This window comes from Thermobia domestica, chromosome 16, assembly GCF_964235325.1.
Source record: "Thermobia domestica chromosome 16, izTheDome1.hap1.1, whole genome shotgun sequence".
NCBI classification, from domain to species: Eukaryota; Metazoa; Arthropoda; class Insecta; order Zygentoma; family Lepismatidae; genus Thermobia; species Thermobia domestica.
The window spans coordinates 77,338,217-77,359,671 of record NC_137469.1 but is presented as its reverse complement, the minus strand read 5'-3'; the positions used below and the strand labels follow the sequence as shown (position 1 = coordinate 77,359,671).

The 21,455-nt window shown below is 32.8% G+C and overlaps 1 protein-coding gene across 1 annotated transcript in view; it reads right to left on the bottom strand.

Annotated features, from left to right (window-relative positions):
* Positions 1–1,271: 1,271 nt before the first annotated feature.
* Ras85D (GTPase ras-like protein 1) overlaps positions 1,272–21,455 on the bottom strand; it is a 56,817-nt gene continuing 36,633 nt past the window's right edge. Inside the window, exon 7 of the mRNA XM_081742637.1 lies at positions 1,272–14,473. Within this exon, the coding sequence (XP_081598763.1) occupies positions 14,399–14,473 (75 nt within the window). The 3' untranslated portion in view covers positions 1,272–14,398. The remainder of the gene's footprint in view (positions 14,474–21,455) is intronic.

Sequence of the window (21,455 nt, the reverse complement as noted above, 5' to 3'; positions counted from 1 at the left end):
TAAATAGTTACCAGATTCTTGTTATTTCAATAATTGCCTCCAGTGGGGATTGTATGACCCCCTCCCAAAAAAAAGTACGGCATTTCGATGTATTTTATCAATTTTAAAAAAGTTGTTTTTGTAATATAATCTCTTTGAGTAAAGAATGGGGAATTTAGGTCTGAATATAGTACGAATAATATATGGGAGTGAAACGTGATAACCCACAAATATGTATTCATCAAGATTTTAGGAATAGTTACACTTTTACGAACATTTTTCGTTTTTTGGTTTAAACCAGTTAAAAAAAAAAAAAATAGCTGGTTTAAACCAGCCAACCCTGTTACAAAGTGAAAACGATACAAGATGGTGAGAAGCGGTTTTCTGCAATGAATTAAGTGCCCCATCACTATAATCTCTACTGAAACCAGAACTGGTATAAATATACTACTACTTTAACTTTCCATAATAATAGAGAAAGTATGACACCATAAAAAAATCAATATCCTTCGTGTGACAGTGCTACTTTTTTTTAATTATTATTATTTATTTATAGTCAAGGCTACTTTAGGAAGTCAATATTACAGTTTATAAAACTGCAAAATCCCCGAAAGCCCATACAAATTTGCAAGAAAGCTTTTGAAGCTAGTTCTTTGTGCTAATCATACAGTAATACAGCATAAAATGTTTTATTTATAGTTATTTCTAGCTTTTTACGAACTTTACATACTTAACGCGCATTTTATGCGTCACTTTTTTTTAAAAAAACTAAAAATGAATGTTTCGATACGCCAGACACTGCAGAATCGTAATTGAATGTCGAAGTCACGTTAGAAATATAACAATTCCTTCAGGATTATCCTGTCAGATTGTATCTGTATTCAAGTACATTGTAAAATATGTTTGAATTATAATAATAAATAAAGAAAATGAAGAAAAAAGAATTAATCATACTGGGAAGTTACTAAAATTAAGAGTAGCTGACCCAGTATAGTAAAGATTACTTTTGGTGGAAAAAGTTCAAGACTCGATTTCTGTACATATGAGTTATTGTGGTGATGAACATCTACTCGGTGTTTTTTCTGGGGGTTCTTCCACTTCCTCCAACTATCTTCATGCAGCAATTCACCCTTCTTCGTTTACTTGTGTCCTGTGTCCTTTGGCATGATTGAATACAATCATAAGGGCTGAACAATAATTTCATCATAAGAGGGTATATGTGTGTCACTATGGCCACAGCTTCGTAATAGTTCCTTAAAAATTGTACACACGCACACACACACACAAGCATGTAAATTAAAAATTTTTATTGAATTCAAGTTTGAAAGATATGATACATATATCAATATAAAACATATTCACAAAGTTCACTCCATTAGCAAATGCTTATTATATATATATAATGTATATATATATATATTAACTTTTCATTACGACTGGAAGCTGCAACAATATATGGAAGTAGAAAATAAAAAAGCCTAACTGCAACCTGGTTATTGCGATCACTGAACTCTCTCACTGGTACCAGGGTCTTGAACTAATGGTTCAATCGTCACTAATTTTTAAAATCAATCATCAATTTTTAAAATCAAGCATTTACTAAAGTTGCACCAAAAAGGGGAAAAAAAATGTAGCAGCACTTAACATGAATTGAGATCTTAACAGTTTATATATTTTTCCTTAAAAAAAAAAAGATATACAACGTAACTGAAACGTAAGTAAATACAACAAATATATGTATATATATATATATACTTTTTACTTTAATCTCAAAAAAAAAGAGAAATCATAAAATCTCTTGAGTAATTCACTATATACTTAGTATTGTTGAGTAGAGCACTTTATGCAAAATGTTCAAAAAAAAAAAAAAAAAAGTCATCACAAGTAACTAATATTTCGCACGATAAATAGTTTCTTTCTCTATCATAGGGAAAAGAAAGGTCATAATTTGTGTTGACTACTCGAGGGGATTTTGTGCTTTGATATGGTAAACTTTAGCAAAGAATCAGATATTTCTATTCACATTTGTACTTTTTAACTATGATACCGAAGCGTTATTTTTAGCACCAACATAGACAAACACTATATTTTATGCCTTTAACTTACGTATACATCATTACACAATTGTATAACAATAAAATCCTTCCGGCTGTATTAAATCATCATCATTACTAATTCAATGCTTCTTTTCTTTCACACTGCAATAACAAATATTTTGTTTTACCAAGTGGCAGTTTTACATGGAATTAAAAAAAAAAAAAAACTTCTACAAGGAAAAACAAATTAACGAAAGAAATATGCACGCAGTATCACACTAATGCACAATTTTGTATGATATATATGTCTGCGAATTTTTAAATGCATTATCTCCCACTATATACCGTACTAAAAGCTGTTGAAAAAGTAGCTAATACAATTGATTATACTCACACTGAAAAGTGAAATGCATTTCCTCTTAAGAAGAAAGTCTTAATTGACGAATAACAAGTACTTCTTATATATATATAAAAAATCTTAAAATCTTGTCTTCAATTTACAGAAATTGATTATCCATTAAAAATTTACTGAAAATGCAACCTAATTCCACTTACGAAAGTGTACAATCATAGTAACAAAACTGCGTAATTATCCGTCAGTAACTTCAAAATAAATGATACAATTTGGATTCAATATGTGGAAAATTACAAGAATTACATTCTTTCTATATAAAAAGAAAAACTGGATTCAAATTAATCCAATCTTTTGGAGTTTTGGGACTAAGAATACACAAGAAGTGTAATTTTACGTTATTATCTTATTAAACCAAATAAACTATGCCATATTTTCTGGTTCGACTAATCGAGCTTTCATATTTTTACTTGTAATGTAAAATGCAAATGGTATAATTCAAGTACATTCGTATCGTAATAATTCTGTTTCAATGTCTACTACAACAATTTTCATACATGGCTGTACTTGTACAATTTACTGTACCCTCTGTATGAATTATGTGTACTTAAAAAAAAATCAATACAACAATTACATATTTGTGATTTCGTATTAACATATTTCCAAATCCTGCACTAAATCGCAAGAATCCCTGCAAGCAGTGTATCTCCATGGATAAAATACAGCCTGTGAACTTGGCCATATTGAAATAAAGATACTCTCCTACGCTGCTGATGTTCTATTTTTCTCTTTGTGTTGAACACTTAACTGAACATTCGGCTGTATACGTGATCTTGACTTCTTAGAAACCCTTTCGAACAATCTCACTACTATCATCTTTCGAAGGTCAATAAATCAAAACGAGAAATTTGGAATGCTTGTTCAAAAATATAGGTGGCGGAGGTACAATTTATTGCTTTGTATACATATTTGAGGCAAGTGTATGAACAGATAAGCGCCATAAGCTTCCCTATTAATACTGAACAATTTCAAGACAGTTGGTAGTCTAGTCGAAACGTATTTATTGAGTTATAGATGTACTTTGTTTTCTTCCAAAAGTTTTCGAAGTTTTTCTTCTGGGCAGCTTGCAGAAGATTTATAAGAAAGGAAGATCACATTCATGTTGCAAAATGTAAACAGAAAATTGGGATTGCGTTTAGCATTCCGTTCATCAGCAACATTATACACATGCGTTCCCGCCGGAAATCGAACCCGGGCCTCCAAGGTCAAAAACGAGTATATTCACATAGCCACAAGGGAACTTGAGGAAGAAAAAAAAAAGTAACTATCCAAGTCCTCGTTCACCCTGCTTGCTTGTCAATCCTTATTAACAGGGTGAATGCAGGATGTTTGCAAATCCACAACTAAAAGCCATCTATGGTATTCCGCTACAAAGAGGGGTGAGGCAATATAGATACTTCCTGAAACAGACTATCTTATCTCCATCTATCGTTGCAAGAGGAAAGGATACAAGTAGAACCGTAAGGTATTGTAGGTAATTAGCATGCTGAAATTGACATTTAAATTATAGTTTGTGAATGGCACAACTAAGGCAGAAATTTATTACACGCAGTATCTTCTATTGGAAAAATATTTATTAACATGTGGATAAGAACTAGTTTACTGCATTAAAAATCAGTGCTTCCTTCAAAATCTACTTGCAGTAATTTCTGTGACTGTTCATTTTAAAATGAAACATGTGATACCCAACATACACAGGTTCACTATATATTTACAAAACAGTTGTTAACAAGAAACTTCGAAGTTTATAATTCAATTTTTCTCCAGTTTTTAGATTACGTATTTGAGTTCAAATGCTCAGTTGTGTTCAACAAAATCTGGACGCTCATTATTTTCTTAATATTCAATATTTTAATGCTTATATTTAAATGGAAGTAAAATCTGTTCATTCAATTGCTACAAAGTGTAGATCTTTTCAAAGAAAGGTGGATAGTCTGATGTTCTTAAACATTATTGTATTAAGTAAAACCAACATGCTTACCTTAAGTTTTCTTTATGACAGTAATTGTAAGGAAAACAAAACGAACTTATTTGTTATTTTAAAATAAACAATGACATTCTACAGTACATTAGATCCATGGACAATGTTCAGCGTTTGAATATTAACATTAACTTAAAAATTATGTAAACCTATTTTAATATCTCCAAGACATTTGGGCACAACCGTGAATGTATTTAAGTAATTCCACAGAAATGCAGGTTATATGTACGTCAGTTTAAGAAAGGAATGTGAAAGTGAGTGTATAGGTAAACTGATTTCCGTGCCATTCCTTAAATTTCATTGTTATTTATATAATCGATATTAACGGACATAGTATTCGGTCTACTTTATTCTCTTACTCATATCTTCGCATTTCCGCATTGGTGGAGAGTATATATATATATATATATATATATATATATATATATATATATATATATATATATATATATATATATATATATATATATATATATATATATATATATATATTAATGCCTTTTAAGCACATACAATAGAACTGTTGAATATACCGTAATGCATCAAATTAACTGTCGATGATTAGATTACAGTAAGGGCATTTATTACGCAACATAAAGACACTTTAAAATCATAATGCAAATACAAAATGAATTGAGGTTCATTTCAACGGTATCAGAAAAAAAATCTAAAAACTTACTTGCTATGCGCTGGCTGGTTATACTGATAATGAATAAACACATCCCGATCGCTCGATACATTACCTTCAACGTTCCCTTAAATCACCATACATAGCAAAAAATGAGGTGTTGAAACAACACAAAATGACTATCACTTTAGCGTGTTACTTGTGTGTTAATTCAACACCAAGAATAGTATCAGAAATAACAGGTTACTGGTTGTGAGTATTCGGATTGGTTTTTATTGTTTGGTGTAAGCAAAGCTTTACGCAGTATATTTGGCATTTATACCAAGTAATGAATAGCGTTCCATAGTTTTTGTAATCGCTCACAATAATAGTTTAGTAAACCTGTGAATTGGCTGACAAAAGTTACATGAAAAGCAGTGCTACCATCTGTTTTCCTTGTTGAATTGGAGATCCACCTTCTCAATTACACATTCTTACATTTATTATTTGTAATATTTATTTTGTCTACAACTAGGCCACAAGTCATAATACAAAACAAGCTTACTAACGGACTGAACAGCTACAGCTAAAATTTAGTTTCCGTAATAGTAATGAAGATTTGTGTTCAATTTATAACTTATGAAATAGCACATTAAGAATACAATGAACACTATTTCAACTTCGGTCGATTACTCGATAATTTGAATATCGAAACCCCAGTCGACTGTGGAATGCATATCATAGAGAACAGCTCTACAACAGCACAGGGAAATTACAATGTTCAGAATATACTGCACCAACATAATAATTCCATCACTGATGTTACTCGTGAGAATGACAGTACGATGAATCACAGCCTGGTTTAGAAGTAGACTTATATTTAGAAACACTTGTCATTCCTTTTGAAAGCCTTTTCCACGGACCCGTAGGATACCAGGTTTTGATATACAAACATTACAAGGAAGGCTTATACGAATGAATAATTTACACTTATTTAAAGAAAGGGAATTCGAATTTTAAAAAAATTTCACTTTATATATATATATAATGTTGATTTATTCTTAAAGTTATAGTGGAGGATCGCAGATCAATAAATACAAGATATTCGACACAGAGCTATAAAATAAAAATTCGGATACAGAGTTCGTTTCGTCTTTTACTTGTGTGAGTGCAGTTAAAGTCTCTTTTCAGCACCCAAGATATTACGAACTGTGAACATGTATCTCAATACCTAAACACGTATTCCCCAACAGAAATCAAATTAATTTTTCACATGAAATGTGATCATTTATCTACGAATGATACATATTTATCGTCCCACAATTATTGATTCTCACTGAAAATCGAACATACGATACCTGCACTAAAGAGAAGCATGTAAAACCCCTTCCGAGTTGTGCCCTATGTCTTGGATCATTACTATATATATCTTTTGTACCATGCCATAAGACATACTGCACAAAAATAAATGTCTTATAACTATTCTGGTAGTACGCATTGCGATGCAAAATTAACATCTGATCTCACCTTTTAAAAATACTTATGAAAAAAAAATGTTGTGCTTTGATGTTGTGCAGAAATGAAGTTAAAATAAAGTAACACCAAATTACACAGTTTTCGACTAAAAATTTTAGGTTTGAAGATCGACTTGGTTGAAGTTACAATTATTTATTTGCATAATGATAAGTAAAGAATGCAAATACGATTAGAATATGAAAGAATTATCTTTGGGTAACATTTCATTAACTCTAAGTGAGCTGAAAAGACAGACATTCTTTAACACACAACCACCTACAAATATACTCGTTCGGCTTGGATTCTAACTTGAAAGATCAAATATACTTCAGGTGCATGAACAGCAAAGTACAGCAATTTCATTCTTCTGTTTAAGAATGATCCCTTCTCTTAGGCCGTTAACTGTGGCTTTTTTTATGTGAATAATCTATATTGTAACTATTATGTGATTTACAGTATTTTCCAACGGATATTGAATCAAAATGGAATTATTGAACTAATACAATTAAAATTGTTACATCATTTACAATCCAGTTTGTTGCTTCCTTTTTTTTTTTTTTTAAATGCATATATGCAGAGAAATACCCACAAAATTATTTTACGAAAACGGCATTTATTGATATGGTATATGCACAGCAGGAAATATTTCAAGTTAATTTTCTTACAACTCATTTAGATACAATACTTTTGACATATGAAACTGTTATCTCGTTTCTTTTATCTGAATATACAGAAATATATGCAAAAACTTGGTTTTCAATATCTGGTTTATTATTACAAACCACAGTAACCATAATGTATAATAATAAAACACAATAAAAACGTTACCTTAGTACGCTTTCTTTTTTGTTTTCATCCGTATTTTCGATAACTCTTGCTTGTTACCTTTGACTAGAAACTTAATTCCACATGGTTACATTCCTTTTTATTGTCCATACTATTTCCCAAAATTTCTGGATTCCCTATCCTTTTTTAGTCTCAGATAAAAGGCAAGAGTTGCCAAAAATTCGGGTGAAAAGGAAAAAGAAGACATACTAAGGTTTTCATTTTGCTTTATTATTATCTTACTATTATATATTAATATACAAGTATGTAATCAAAAATGAACATAGTAAGAAAGTACCCATATTTAGACAAGTACACTCTTAATGAGTATGCTTTCATGTTAGATAACAAAACTATACACAGGAATATCTTTTCATTTCAATTAGTAACTTTTAAATGTTTTAAAATAATTTAAAAGAGCAGGTCTTCCATTTCGTAGCATGCTACTCAAATGTTGTATGTCCATCTAAAGCCAATAAATTCTGAAGGAGAGATTCTTTTTCCTATTTAAGAAAAGAAGATTGTAAGTGATAACGGCACAACTGACAAAAGTTTCGCTGCCATCTTTAGATTTAGAAAAGGAATTAAGTTCTCTAAGCTCTTTTCAGTTATTCTTAAACAGTTTCTAAACGAATCAACCTCAACTTTCCGTGATGACTATATATACATAAGAACCTAGAATAAATATATTGAGTTTTTCTTGCAATTCGCAATTACCAACTGATCGCTAAAAGTTTAATGCTATTTGTTTTCTCCCCTTGAAAACTATTTAACAACTTAAGCTTGTTAAGCTCAATAACAATCTATAAACTGTATTTTACAAAGGATTTAAATACAGATAAAGAGGTTTGCAGTAAATTAAACGCACTATCGCATTACAGCAGCAGATACTGAACAATTTTTAACAAAACATAACAAAATTTGATAATAGTATAGACATCATGAAAATTAATTTTTATCAGGTCGGGCTTGCTTTCATTAAAAAAGAAAGGAAGATACAAAACAAAATTAAGCCAACGACAGATTTTGGGACGCAACTGACCTCTTTATCTAGAAAAAGAGCTACATAGAAAAACTTACATATACTCAACAAGTGAACTTTTAGACTAATTAAGTAGAGTTACAACATTGAAATTAGTTTTCTTATTAATTGATACATTAGGAGCGTTAGGTCACTCAGTCCAACTTCGAAAACATAGGCCTACTGTAATGGATAAAGTAACGCACCCAATTTACGAAGTTCATCGGTGTCCACCGTAACGTGACGAAATATGCATATTGATATAAAGTTCTTATTCTTATATAAGATAACATTACAGATCCTAAGAGGAAACTTTTAAATCACAGAAACAACAGTAAAACTTTGGAATTAGAATGTCAAATTTGTGTGTGTCACCAAAGATGTGTTTACCGACGAAAGCTGATATAGGAATGATTTCTAGTTAGAAAAACAAAATGCAGAGAATATATGCTCAAATTGAGATATTATACAACAAGCGATTGATTCTCATTAAAAAATATTATTTCCGATACCTGAATAATTAAGCATAAAGACCGACCTACAGATATCAAGAAATATTTTTTAAGCACAACAAGATATGACTGATAAATAAAAAGGAGCTCAATAATGTTCATTCAAAACATTAAAAAGAGCTCCTTAACAACTGTACAAGTTAGTTGAATCTTAGGAAATAAAAAAAGGAGAATAACCACTCACCTATTATCTGATCATTTAACAATTTTGCGTTATTCTTCGGCAACAACAATTGCATATACAATACGTAACGTAATTTTACCTAACTTATAAATAGTTCTTTTTCACGTAAAGATTTATTGCATCCGAATGTATTACTAACATCACGAGAAAATGAGACCCATAATACTAGAAGCAGAAAATTTTATTTTCCCTCTCGAATAGTACTGAAAACTTGGAAACATTTATCATGATTTTGAAATTCAGGAAATACAGAGTGGATCTATTGACGCATACTTTCCACATCATCGTATAGAAGGCTCCAAAAACACTCAATTGTACTCTTGGAAGGGTAGTTTTGGAAAATTAATTCTTTACCATCCTACCTCGAAATGTAGGAATCTACCAACGCAGTTTGAGAAATTTGTTTGTGCTCTATCTACATATTCAATTTTAGAGTGTTGGGGTAATAGAGCAAAGATTATTATACAGGAAGTCTAGGTATTAACAAGAGTATTCGAAAGAAAATAACACTGAACTGACTTATATATCGCAATTAAAGTTATAGAAACCTTGAATATCTTAAAATGAATATCTAACGTTAAGTTCACTTTTCGCTATTACTTACTAGCAACTATTGTTAGCTGTTATACAACCATATGATAAAACGTTTATATTTATTGGTTGATTTAATTTAGAACACCACAACTACTACGGCAGTTGTGATCAGTTACCCAAATGGACGCGAAATCCGAATTATGTGTGCTCCAGCAGTGAATCGAACAAAGGTCTACAATAAACAAGTAATACTAACTATGGACATTTATTTAATCGTTATTCCATAATTTATTTGATCACTATTTTCCTTTCCTTCAAGTCCATACATCAGGGGTACCCAACGCGTCATCCGCAGTCGGCTAATCGACCGGGAAGTCGTGTGAGGTAGCCCGTGGTGTCTGTGCCATACTGACTGTGTCGATTGTTGTAATTGATTCAAGACTCCCCCTAGCGGAATACTAGACTGGTAAGTAGACCAGCAGTGATTTCTGAAGCGAAAAGTAGCTCTCGAACCTAAAAAGGTTGGCCATCCCTTCCACAGAGCAAGCTGTTTTTGTATATACATAAACAAAAGCAGATGATTAAAAAACGAATGGCACTAAAATTGTCAAACTTGGCCTATTAGGTAGCAAAGAAAACTATCTAATTAAACATGGATCGCCTTATAAGTAATAATAGCATTTACGATAATTAAAATATATTGTTCTATAGTTGTAGAGCCAAATTAAATCAGAAACTAATTTAAAGATGTTTTTAACTCAACAGATTTTACTCTTCAAAACACAGATCATCATCATCGTCGACTAATAGCGATTTTCGCGCTCTGTAATTTACGTGTAGATCACTTCCAATCGACCTTAGATTGCATCTTAAAGACAATGATATTTTCTTAACCCAAAACACATCCAGATGTGTGTCCAACCACACTACCCAACTCTCAGTCATACGAGAGGCTAAAGCCTTAAAGAGCCTTAAGGCAAAAATATTTATACATATTAAAGAACGTTATGAAGTTAGTAAACTTCTACACTTTACCACTTATTAGTATGTTCTATTACTATAAATCTACATACCGTAAATTTAAGACTTAATATAAATGTGAGCGAATTCTATAGCTATACCATTTTTTGTCCAATGTATAACCTAGTTAGATGATTTGCTGATTTTCTCAGTCTGTGGACTTTGATCAAATGAATAGTGACATGATGGTTAACAAATATTCTTGGTTGAATTCGAACCTGTAAGTGGCACATCTTACGTTAGTAGTCTGGTGTCGAAGATTGCAATGGACAAGAATCAGTGAAATAGCAGGGTTTATGAATCAAACGTTCTAGCAAAACCAATAGATTTAGTGACCTTTATTTTCAAAATAGCTTCGGTTGCAAAGGAAGTGTTATATATGCAAAGAGGCTAGTTCGTTTCCCCCTCATACAATTACGATTTCCAGTTTTTCTCAGTTTCAGTATAAGGGTCACACAATACAGACCAAAAAACAGAGCTCAGCTATTAAAAAACAAAATAAAATAAAATAAAAAGTTATTTACAAAAATCAAAATAAACTTCAATAGCTGAAGGATTAATGTTTCTGTTCTCATGTGGTTCAAAACTCACAACAAAGCCTAGGTCTATGTTCAACATCTCTTGGTGCTGAAAAAGAACCTTTAAATTTCAAAACAAGCAGCAATTAATTAATAAACAAAACGCTGTTGTACGTGGCTGCATAACAGCCAAAAATAAAAGACGCTTACATAAAAACTAAATGTGATATGCAACATCAGTTACAATATTTTTTTAAAATCTAATATTTATAAACAGTCTTGAAAATATAAATGCATTTAGCCTTATTTTCTACTTGACTTCCTACACCAATGTGTACATACCTTAATATTGAAGAAGATGGGTTATTTAAATACAGCACCTACTAGTTTCTGCCTAACTTCCCCGATTTATTTTTGCGGGTTCCTGTAGTTTTCGAGCTAGGATGTAAAACTATTGCAAAATGTAAATCTTTCTGAGTTTTGTAGTTGCGAAACTACTCATCTTCAATTTAACATTTATGTTTGTTTTGGAATCTTCTAAACGATGAAGCTGTTATATATATATATACTCCCAAACCGAGAATATATACCCAGTTTAATTGAAATTATAATGATACATATGATGTTAATCCTTAGTATGCGTAAAAGAAGCATGAATATTCATAATCGGTAGCTATCAATATATGATACGACAGTTACTCTAGTGCGTACATATATTGTTTATGACATACACCTACAAGTCATATATATATATATAATTCTTATATTATAAATTATTTGGCATGATGTTAATAATAGAACGAACATAATCCCCTATCAAACACCATACTTCACAAAACTACTCCATGTTAGTATTTTCTTAATTTTTTCAGAAAAGTCATACAAAAATACAACTTTGAGATATTTGATTTCTTCTGTCGTTAACACATCTAAGTATTTACATTGCATCATACACAACGCTAGTTTAAAATTCGAAAGAATATATTTTCTTTCTTACAAGAAATGTCAGTAGCACTTAACGATTCCTTTTGTGACCTAACGTATGTCCTTAATTTGAAGTTACCGTACTGGCACGCGTGGTCTCACGTTGAAATAGAATTAACATATTGAATTCTTGTAACAACATTCAGAAGAAGAAAAGTACGTCCGTAAAGATAAACACTCTAAAATTGATACGTTTCTTGAATGAAGCACACAATTTATTTTGAGGGTAATATATGCTACATGTTTTGGTGAATCGTTATTGGTATGACCATGCTATACCAATACATTTTTGTTCTAAATGCCTATAATTTTTGTTAAGGATTTGCCCTACCTGTGAAAAGGCCCCTAAACGTCATTTAAATGTAAAATCTACGGCTGATACAAATCCTTTTATCTCAAATATCAAAGCTTTCTGAATTAAAGGTTTAACTAAAACTGAAATATTACTAATATTGCTTGCGACAAGTAAGACATCAGGAAATATAAAACGCACTGGATTTCTTTGTTCACAACATTAATAGGTCCTGATTTCCGTCGCTTGTTTTTAATACGTCTTTGAATAGTATTTTATTATAACTTCAAATTATGAGAAAGGATTTACTTTTCTATTACTGTTAACATACTCTCGTAATAAGGCAATAAAGACAAATTACTTCTGTAACAAAATACTAACTATTCAGAAAGACATGCATTCTGTATACCAGTCTCATCTCAAAAGAAAAGCACTTTCTTCTTAGATATAATCTCATTAGATCAATACAACAGGAAAGCAAGGCAAATCGCTTGATGCTTTCATCCTACACCCTAGGATTCGCACTACGGGCTAACTCCCTGGTTTCGGCCGCATATTTAAATGCACTGTCTTGACATACATACATTTATATATTTATATGAAAGGAAAGCTCATGCACAGTACCACACATGGCAATGAGGCACCATAAACATACTAATAGATGATGATAGAAAAGAAGATAAAATGTTAACACACTTAAGTGTCTGCAACCACAGTAACCCAAGACATCTCTTATATACTCCATTTGATTTGTTTCTCTCGTAATACTCATTCTTAACTTTTGGATGAATACGATTAATTCAACATTTACTCATATTTCTCAGATATAGGACACACATTTAATATGACACATGGGCGTAACATACTGTACGCAAATGAGATTCTGAAATGCATGTAGTTAAATCAACTAGATGATATATAAAAGTTTTAAGGATATTTAGAAAACAAGCGAAAGGATGTTGCTATTTTCTTCAGGAGGAAATGAAGTAAATTATTTTAAGAAGTTGAAAAACTGCAGTTAATGCATAAGATACAAGTTTACATTATTACCAAAGAGAAACAAACGTCTTATTAGAGTTATCACCACATTACAGGAAAACTCTCAATCGTACATTCAGTTTTAAGTACAGAACACCTGTACAACCAAGATTCAGAAAAGTATCATATCTGACAATATAAGAACAAAGCGCATAGATAAACATGAAAAGAAAGTTGAAGATTTTTTTTTTCAGTTATAAAATCTTAAGAGAAATAAGAAATGCAAAGACAACAGCAACTGTTCTAAATAAAAATCATTCTAGCAGGAAACACTAAATTCTTCAAGTTATTCTATAATAGCTATTCAACATTTTAAAATTCCTTTTCGATATATAAATGACTTTTTTCACTAAACAAAATCTCCGCAACCCACTTTTTTTTAAAACAAGTTTATTATCTTTTATTTTACGATTTCTTGAAATTTCAACAATTAGTGTTATAACCTGCAGAAGTTTTGTGCTATTACTGCACGTACACGGAACCTCAAATATACTGGCCATAGTTAACATTTTTCTTTTTCTTTCTTTCTTTTTGTGTTACCGCTAGAGACTGAATTGCAGTTCTCTGTAGCCAGGTCTGGTTATTTAGCTATCTCATACTGCAGGCCACACATTTTACACTATACACTGTTGGAATGTGCTCCTATTATTAAACTGCTGTTTACATTTAGTTTATTTCTCTCTATATATACGAACAAATCACAGCAGCACTCGTTACTAACCAGCCAACCAGAACTTGGCGTAACTTTAATAAAATACAAAGCACTTTTTCTTTCAACAGCCATTTGATGTTTATACAGCTCTTAGCTGACGTCTCATTGATGTCTTCTTACACCAACGTCGTCAATCCACTGTGTACATGTATGTATGCATTTACGTTATGTATAGATTGTGTATATGTAGTTTCATGCGAAACAATAATGTCTATAGCTAACAGTCAATTACAATATGCAACACGGTTTCTTTTTGTTTCCTCCGCGTATTTTCCTTTTCTTTTCTTTGCCACGTCGCTCCTTCTGAAAGAAGAAAAAGACAACGGTGTAGATTATATATAAAAGCTAATGGGTCATTAATAAATACCATATTTCCTCGAATATAAGAGCCATATTTTTCCAAAATGTAGCGCTAGAATTCTTCAAGGGCATTTATAATTACATAAATGCTTTCGAAAAAAAACAATACAAATACAAATAGGTGATTTTTAATTGTTTTTTCCCCAATTTTAGTTAAGCTTAGTACTGTATTTTATTTTTACGATAAATATACACAGCTCTTGCAACATGTCATTGGTTTTTCAGCCAATAATGATCCGTTGGTTTGAACTTTGCGTGAATTTTCCGTAGTTATCTTATAGGAGGTGTACGTATCGCATAATAAACTGATCCTCAAAACAGACATTTTTTCGGGAGGGAGGGGGAGAAGAGGCGCTTATATTCGACAACATGATGACACTTCGATAGATAATAAACACTCTTACCTGTGGAAACTTCTGTTTATACAAACACAATTATCTTGCACCATGAGCTCCTTTCTATTTCGGTCATCTTGGATCACGATTCTATGGATGTATGATGTAAGCTAAAATTATTACTATAATTCCGTTCAAAATGTTCCTTATCCTGTAAAAGCAGCTTCAAGTATTCCAGAAAACACACTTTTTGTCAATTAAATTCAACACTTGTAAATTTTAATCCAATCATTTCCTTGAATTGAGCTCTTACTTGTTCTTCCGATAAACGCACATAACCCTTTTAAGTAGTCAGTTGCTGTGAAAGGATATGTTAATAAAATTACTAGTCTTAAAGGACACATATTAAATTAAAGTGTAAACTATGATAGTATTAGTATTTATTATATAATTCTTTGTGGTAATGGAATGTGTATTATATAAGCTCTTTGAATACCTGGAAAAACGCTAGAAATTAACCACTATAAAAAGTATATTTTTAATTTGTTCAAAGTGGACTTATGTGGTTAAGTGATATTGAAATAATATTACGGTAGCATTTCATGGATAAGAGTTCAGTTTCAGGAAGTGACTGGATTAACATTTACAAATGTTGAATTTAACTGACAATGAGTGTGGTTTCTGTAATACAAGAAGCAGTTTTCTCCTTACAGGATAAGGAACATTATTTGAATGGAATTATAGTAATAGCCTTAGCTCGTATCGCACACGCATGAGATCATGATCACAGAAATGAGCGAAATATAACGAAACCGGAGATCTTAAACAAGAGCGGCGTTTTGTAAAGAATACATGCAACTCAGCAGAAAAGGATACCTGTATTAATATTTTGTTTTGCATTAACAGTACATCAGATGTACATAGATCATATCGATAGCAACGTATAGGTAATGCACAAGCATATGTTTAACATGTCAAAGAATAGTTGCACGTATGTTATACACATGATTTTCCAAGTCTCGAAATATTCCGTGTACAGATGTATGTTTTAACGTAAACATATAAGACACAGGAACTTTAGAGGCATTCATATAATGCGCTGTACAGTTTATATTTCTGCCATCGAAAGTGTCAATATTCATCTCAGCGACCCCGAAAACTACGGATTAGACACTCCTATATTGTAGTTCTCGATTACTGTTACATGTTCTCCCTTTCCCTCATTCTCCTTCCATGCTGATGGGGCTAACTTGGAATTACACTGCATCGGAAGTGTTAATATTCATCTCAGCGACCCCAACTTTAGTTTTCTTACCTTAGGCTGAAGCAATAAAGGTTTACTTTTTACCGATCTGACTTCCTTTAAGAGCAGCCACTGACATCTTGTAGAACGGCGCGCAGGCATATTTTCGGGTTAACATGTGAGACATTTTTCTGACACTTTACATGTGGCCAAACATGTGATATACAGTACATGCTACGGTAAAGAAAACATTCAACGCTCAGTATCACTATCATGAGAACTGTGTGCTGATAGTGTGTTTTGTTCTTTCCATGTTAAGTATGTGATGTGCGATAGCAGGTCGCCAAGGCTTGATCATTTGTGCTTCTTCGATGAAAATGTCTAATACATTATTACAAAATGGAACGGAAAGAAGCCCGTTCTTCCAAGTACCTGTTGTAATTAAGACTGTGACAATCGGTTGTAATTATGACTTTCGTTGCAAAGGCGCGAAATTATACAATGGAAGTAAGTTCTTGTGCATATTTCATATAAAATCTATCATGTAAGATGTAGAGCTTAATTAATAGACACATTCTTTCTAATAGTATTTTCATATAAGCAAAAGATATATCTATATTTTGATATTATATGCTTGATTATGCGTATGGTCGTTTATTTGTCCATACGCCCAATCAAACATAATTCAGAAAAGAATAGCTGAAGGTCCAGCACGTACTCAAATACGCAATGATATAAGTGAAAAAGTTTGTAAACAGAACGCTGCAGCCTAGTTGTTGCGCACCTAATCCTACATTTCCCCACTTCCTTCTCCGCGACGATGATGTTTTGCAGTGTTGCAATCTGGAGGGAGCGGAATGGTCTGAGGATTTTCTACGACATTTGAGTGTAAATGCTGTATATTGACTGCACTAAATTTTTAATGCATTTTAATATTTTCTCTTTGAATATTAAATGAATTAAGTATGATTAGGGGTATTCCTTACCAACGTAATATATGAATTAAAAGGTGGAAAAGTTCACAATGAATCTTCATGAAAAATAAATAAATAAATGATAACAGAAATCACCTTCTAAATGTTTTCCATTTCTCCTTCAGTTTCACTCTCCCACTCATCTAAGTCTGTATCGGCCGATGAATCTGAGTCTGAATCGGTTTCACCAAATCTAGTTATCAGTTCATCTACACGCTCATCCATAAGTCCGTCTCTTTCAAAGTAAGAATCTTCAATTTTTTTTCACGTGTTCACAACATTTTACCCATTTCTGTGGTGAATATTCATTAAATAACTTTCCCAGTAATTCTTTCTTTTCATCCAGTGAATCGGAAATGCATTGCCTTACTTTGCTCTTGATTTCTCCCCACACAAGTTCAATAGGCTTTAAGTCTGCGTGGTAAGGTGGAAGTCTTATTATAGTGTGCCTCGCGTTTATAAATTTCTTGTCAATCGCATATTGTTTCACATAAGGTACACTTTGAATTCTTAAGAACAGTTGTTTTTTGTTCATTCTCCACAATGTATCTACTCTATTCTCCGCTGCAATTTCGGTTTCGTTTATAGGTTTGTCTGTCGCTGATAGCCACTGTATCATGTCGCTTTTAAGTGAAGACATAAATAGTCTTTTATTGATTTGAACATTGTGGTAACTGGCATTATCAACGACAACAACGCTGTTTTCGGGAAGAATAGCAAGTAGATTTTCATCGATCCATTTTGAAAATTTTCTATTGTTCATGTCATCATGATAATCTCCACTTTTTTGCTTAGATTTGAACAATAATAGAGCATTATCAACAAACCCAAATTCCTCTCCTGCATGGACAATAATAAGACGTGGCCCTTTTCCAAGAGTTTCTGTTGCACCTATTTCACTCTTACTTTGCCAACACGCCGGTACTGAATGTGATGCGTGAATGTAGGTTTCATCTCAGGCCGGGCCCGTGAATTAATAATGTGAGGCCCGACTCGAGTTAGAAATATGTGAGGCCCGGCTCGAGTTAGCATTTAGGCCCGACCCAAGGGCGCCGATTTCTCTGTAAAGTTGGGGGGGGGGGGCATTCAGATGCAGAAGGTATATACATGAGGATTTTAAGACAAATTGCATTCAAATTATGCCAAATAATGTATATTCATAAATACAATAGGGGGTCCACATGACCTTTGGGACCTCGAACGTATAACTAGGGTGATAATTAAATCAAATATTTTAATTGCAACTATGCCAAATATTTTGATCCGCACTTCTGGAAGAGGAACTAACTGAAATAAAAGAAATCGTTGAACAAAGTTTTCTCTACTAGTTATCAGTTGTTATAGTTTTTTTTTTTTTTTTTTTTTTTTAACACAAGTTGTATCTTCGGCCTTGGAAGTTGAATAATTATTCATTCTTACTCAGAAGGATGGGGGGCGCAAAATGTTAAACATTATAACACTTGAGACATAGTTTGTACTAACAATAGACTGAAAGCAGCTTATTTGTTGTCTTATATTGACAAAAATACTTTTGTCAAATCGTCTCATTGAAGTAAGACAGAAATATTTCCCTTTCAGAAAGATGCGCCCCCCGTTCTGTATTCGCCCCTGGTTCAGTATCGTAATGTTCTAGTAGGCTCGGCTGTCAGTTCAGTCTTTAATGTGGAATCCAGAAAATTAAGCCATTCGCCTTTTGGTTTCTCTTCGTTATAAAGCTTAATAACGAACATACGCAGAATATACTACCGTAGAATACGAAGAGCTACCACCGCAACGCATTTTCAAAAGCGGGATTAAATGAAATGGACCACTGATATGAGAATTATGAGTCGGTATTGTAACGCTACACGGTAATATTTGTCATTTATTTTAGCAGGTGATATTTGTTGTAGCATAAGTTTGCTGAGTTAGTATCACTGGTACTTTCAAGGCCAGATCAGTGGATGGAAGAGTAGTGGGGAGGGTGGTGGAATACGAAGTGCTCCGCAGCGATCTGCGCATCTTGGTTTGAAACTTGTCGAGTTATAATTTCAGAAGGCGATCCGGTGGTTATCCACTGCCCCCCCCCCCCAGCTTTATTTCCGATCGTGCTCAATGTAGACTACGAGTATTTCCACCCCCCGTGGATCGCAATTCTCCCGGGGAAAATCCTGAAATCACCACTGCTTGAGCGTTTTACAAGGTCGCTTGATGTAAGAATAACGGATATATAAAAGATGCGTGTTTACGAAAAACGGCCAAAATATTTGTATTACCACATGCCAGGTTAGTTTTTACTCATAGCAGGGAACAAGAGGGATCATCCAAATTTACAGAAATATATATTCGAATCCTAGAGAACATTTATAAAATTTTGTATTTTACTAATTTCCTAATTTAAAGAATGGTCTTATGCAGCCCTTTAAATATTTAAGATGAGATCATCAATTTATCCATGTCCTATGAAACAGAATGGACCTCTATAGTCAACCATATAACGACGTAAGGTAATAAAGATTCATTGAAGGTGATAAATTAGAACAAAAACCTCCAAAATTTACATTTTTGGCAAATTTTTTTAACTATGAAAGGAAACTAGATGGACCAACGAAATGTACAGAGGTTCATACTCCTTTACTACTATACCAAATTTTTATATCTGACAATTTTCAAAATTTAAGGGGGTGGTCCTATGTATCCCTCCCAAAATTTGAGTTTTGCGCCAAGGTACCCATGCCAAAATCCAGAGAGGATGGTCTTAAGTACCCCTACGTCACTGCCCCTGAGTCAAGGACGCAACAGCGTCCTCAAAAGATGCCTACATCACGGTTTAACAAATGGGTAGGTACCATGCTATTAGCTTAATATTCCATTGTCATACTCTGTAAACTAAAGACCATAATGAACAAATTTAATGTGGGAGAGGCATGTCCCCTCCCTTTAAGTTCAGTGTAATAATGAAGGTAATGGAAGAGAACTAAGGAACCGACGAAACGAGTGATTTCATCAATGAAAATGAAGCGATTTGCTTTCTTCACATTACATAGGAAATAATAGTTCATAACCTTTAGTGAGCTAGGTGGGTTTTCCATAAATTATGGCTGCACTTTTGTCTTGCGTCTGTGAAAAGTGCCTTCACCATTAATTACTTGCTAATACTGTTTTTCAATACTCAAAAAAAAAAGTTAATTCAAAATAGATACTGCAGCAGTTTCATTTTTCGCTACAGAAATTCATGTCATTAGAACACAATGGACGGTGGTTCCTATATATTGACTGGCGCCTAAATTCTTGGACTTTTGCCAACATACTTCAACGAAATTCTCCAATTTCTGAGCTTAGTCCATGCAGACTGTTTTACGAAGGTAAATAGTTATTCACTTAATAGCAGTGTAGAATGTTTAATATCTGTTAATATCCAATTCCACTTTAAGCCGTTAAGTTTCAAAATCCCGTAATAATTTTTCTGCAGTCTATTTTATTCACAGTGTTCTCTCTGCTAAAAATCTCTCTCTCTCTCTTCACCTGTTATTCTTAATTTCATCTTTCGTTTAATCATCCTCCTAAAGAAGGTTGGTGTAAGCTAAGAAAGAACTAATATGGCAACCTCGTACGCATCTTATCCTTAGACACGTCCTCTATGTAACAAACTTCAACACAGAATTTCCTTGGACATACCTTGCCCATTCGTTTCTATTTAGTATTAAGGCTACTGTCATACATATTTGTCAAAGAAACTGAGAACAGAGGTACCTCAAGAAAGAGCAAGAAAGAAAAATTCAAATTTTCTATTTACGTTCTGATCTCTTGCTTCATTCACTTACAGCATATTTTATTCAAGTTGGCTATCATGACTGATAAGGTTAAAAGGAACAAGAAACTAGGTTGTTCTTTCAAGGCTTCGGTGCCATTACATTCGTCTGAATCCTTGATAGCAATTTGAAGGTTTTTCCAGCTTGAACGCCTTGAATCCTAGGATGGATTTTCAACATAGATTACTCCCTTTGTATTCCACAGCCCCTCCTTTATACAAAAGAAAAGATATACACTTCGTATTCTGAAGGTGTGCATTTGTCTGAGTGGACACTTTAGGGAGAGAAAGTTGCTTTGGTGTGTCAACGAAATGTGTTGTTGGTAGGCAACAAAATATACGAAATACAGTGAGTACATACACGGTATTTTCTGTTTAAACCACTACAAAAGAAAAATGTTTGGTTTAAGAAGTATTGCTTAAACGTAGAATTAACTGCTTTTAATTAATAGGCTTCGTCAACTCAATATTATCTGGGAATTTCACAATGCGGCAGTAATTAATGGTCACAGTAATTCTTTCAGTCAAGCCAACTCCATCCAAACAGTAAATTATGATTATAGTTAAATTTTCTTTAAAATCA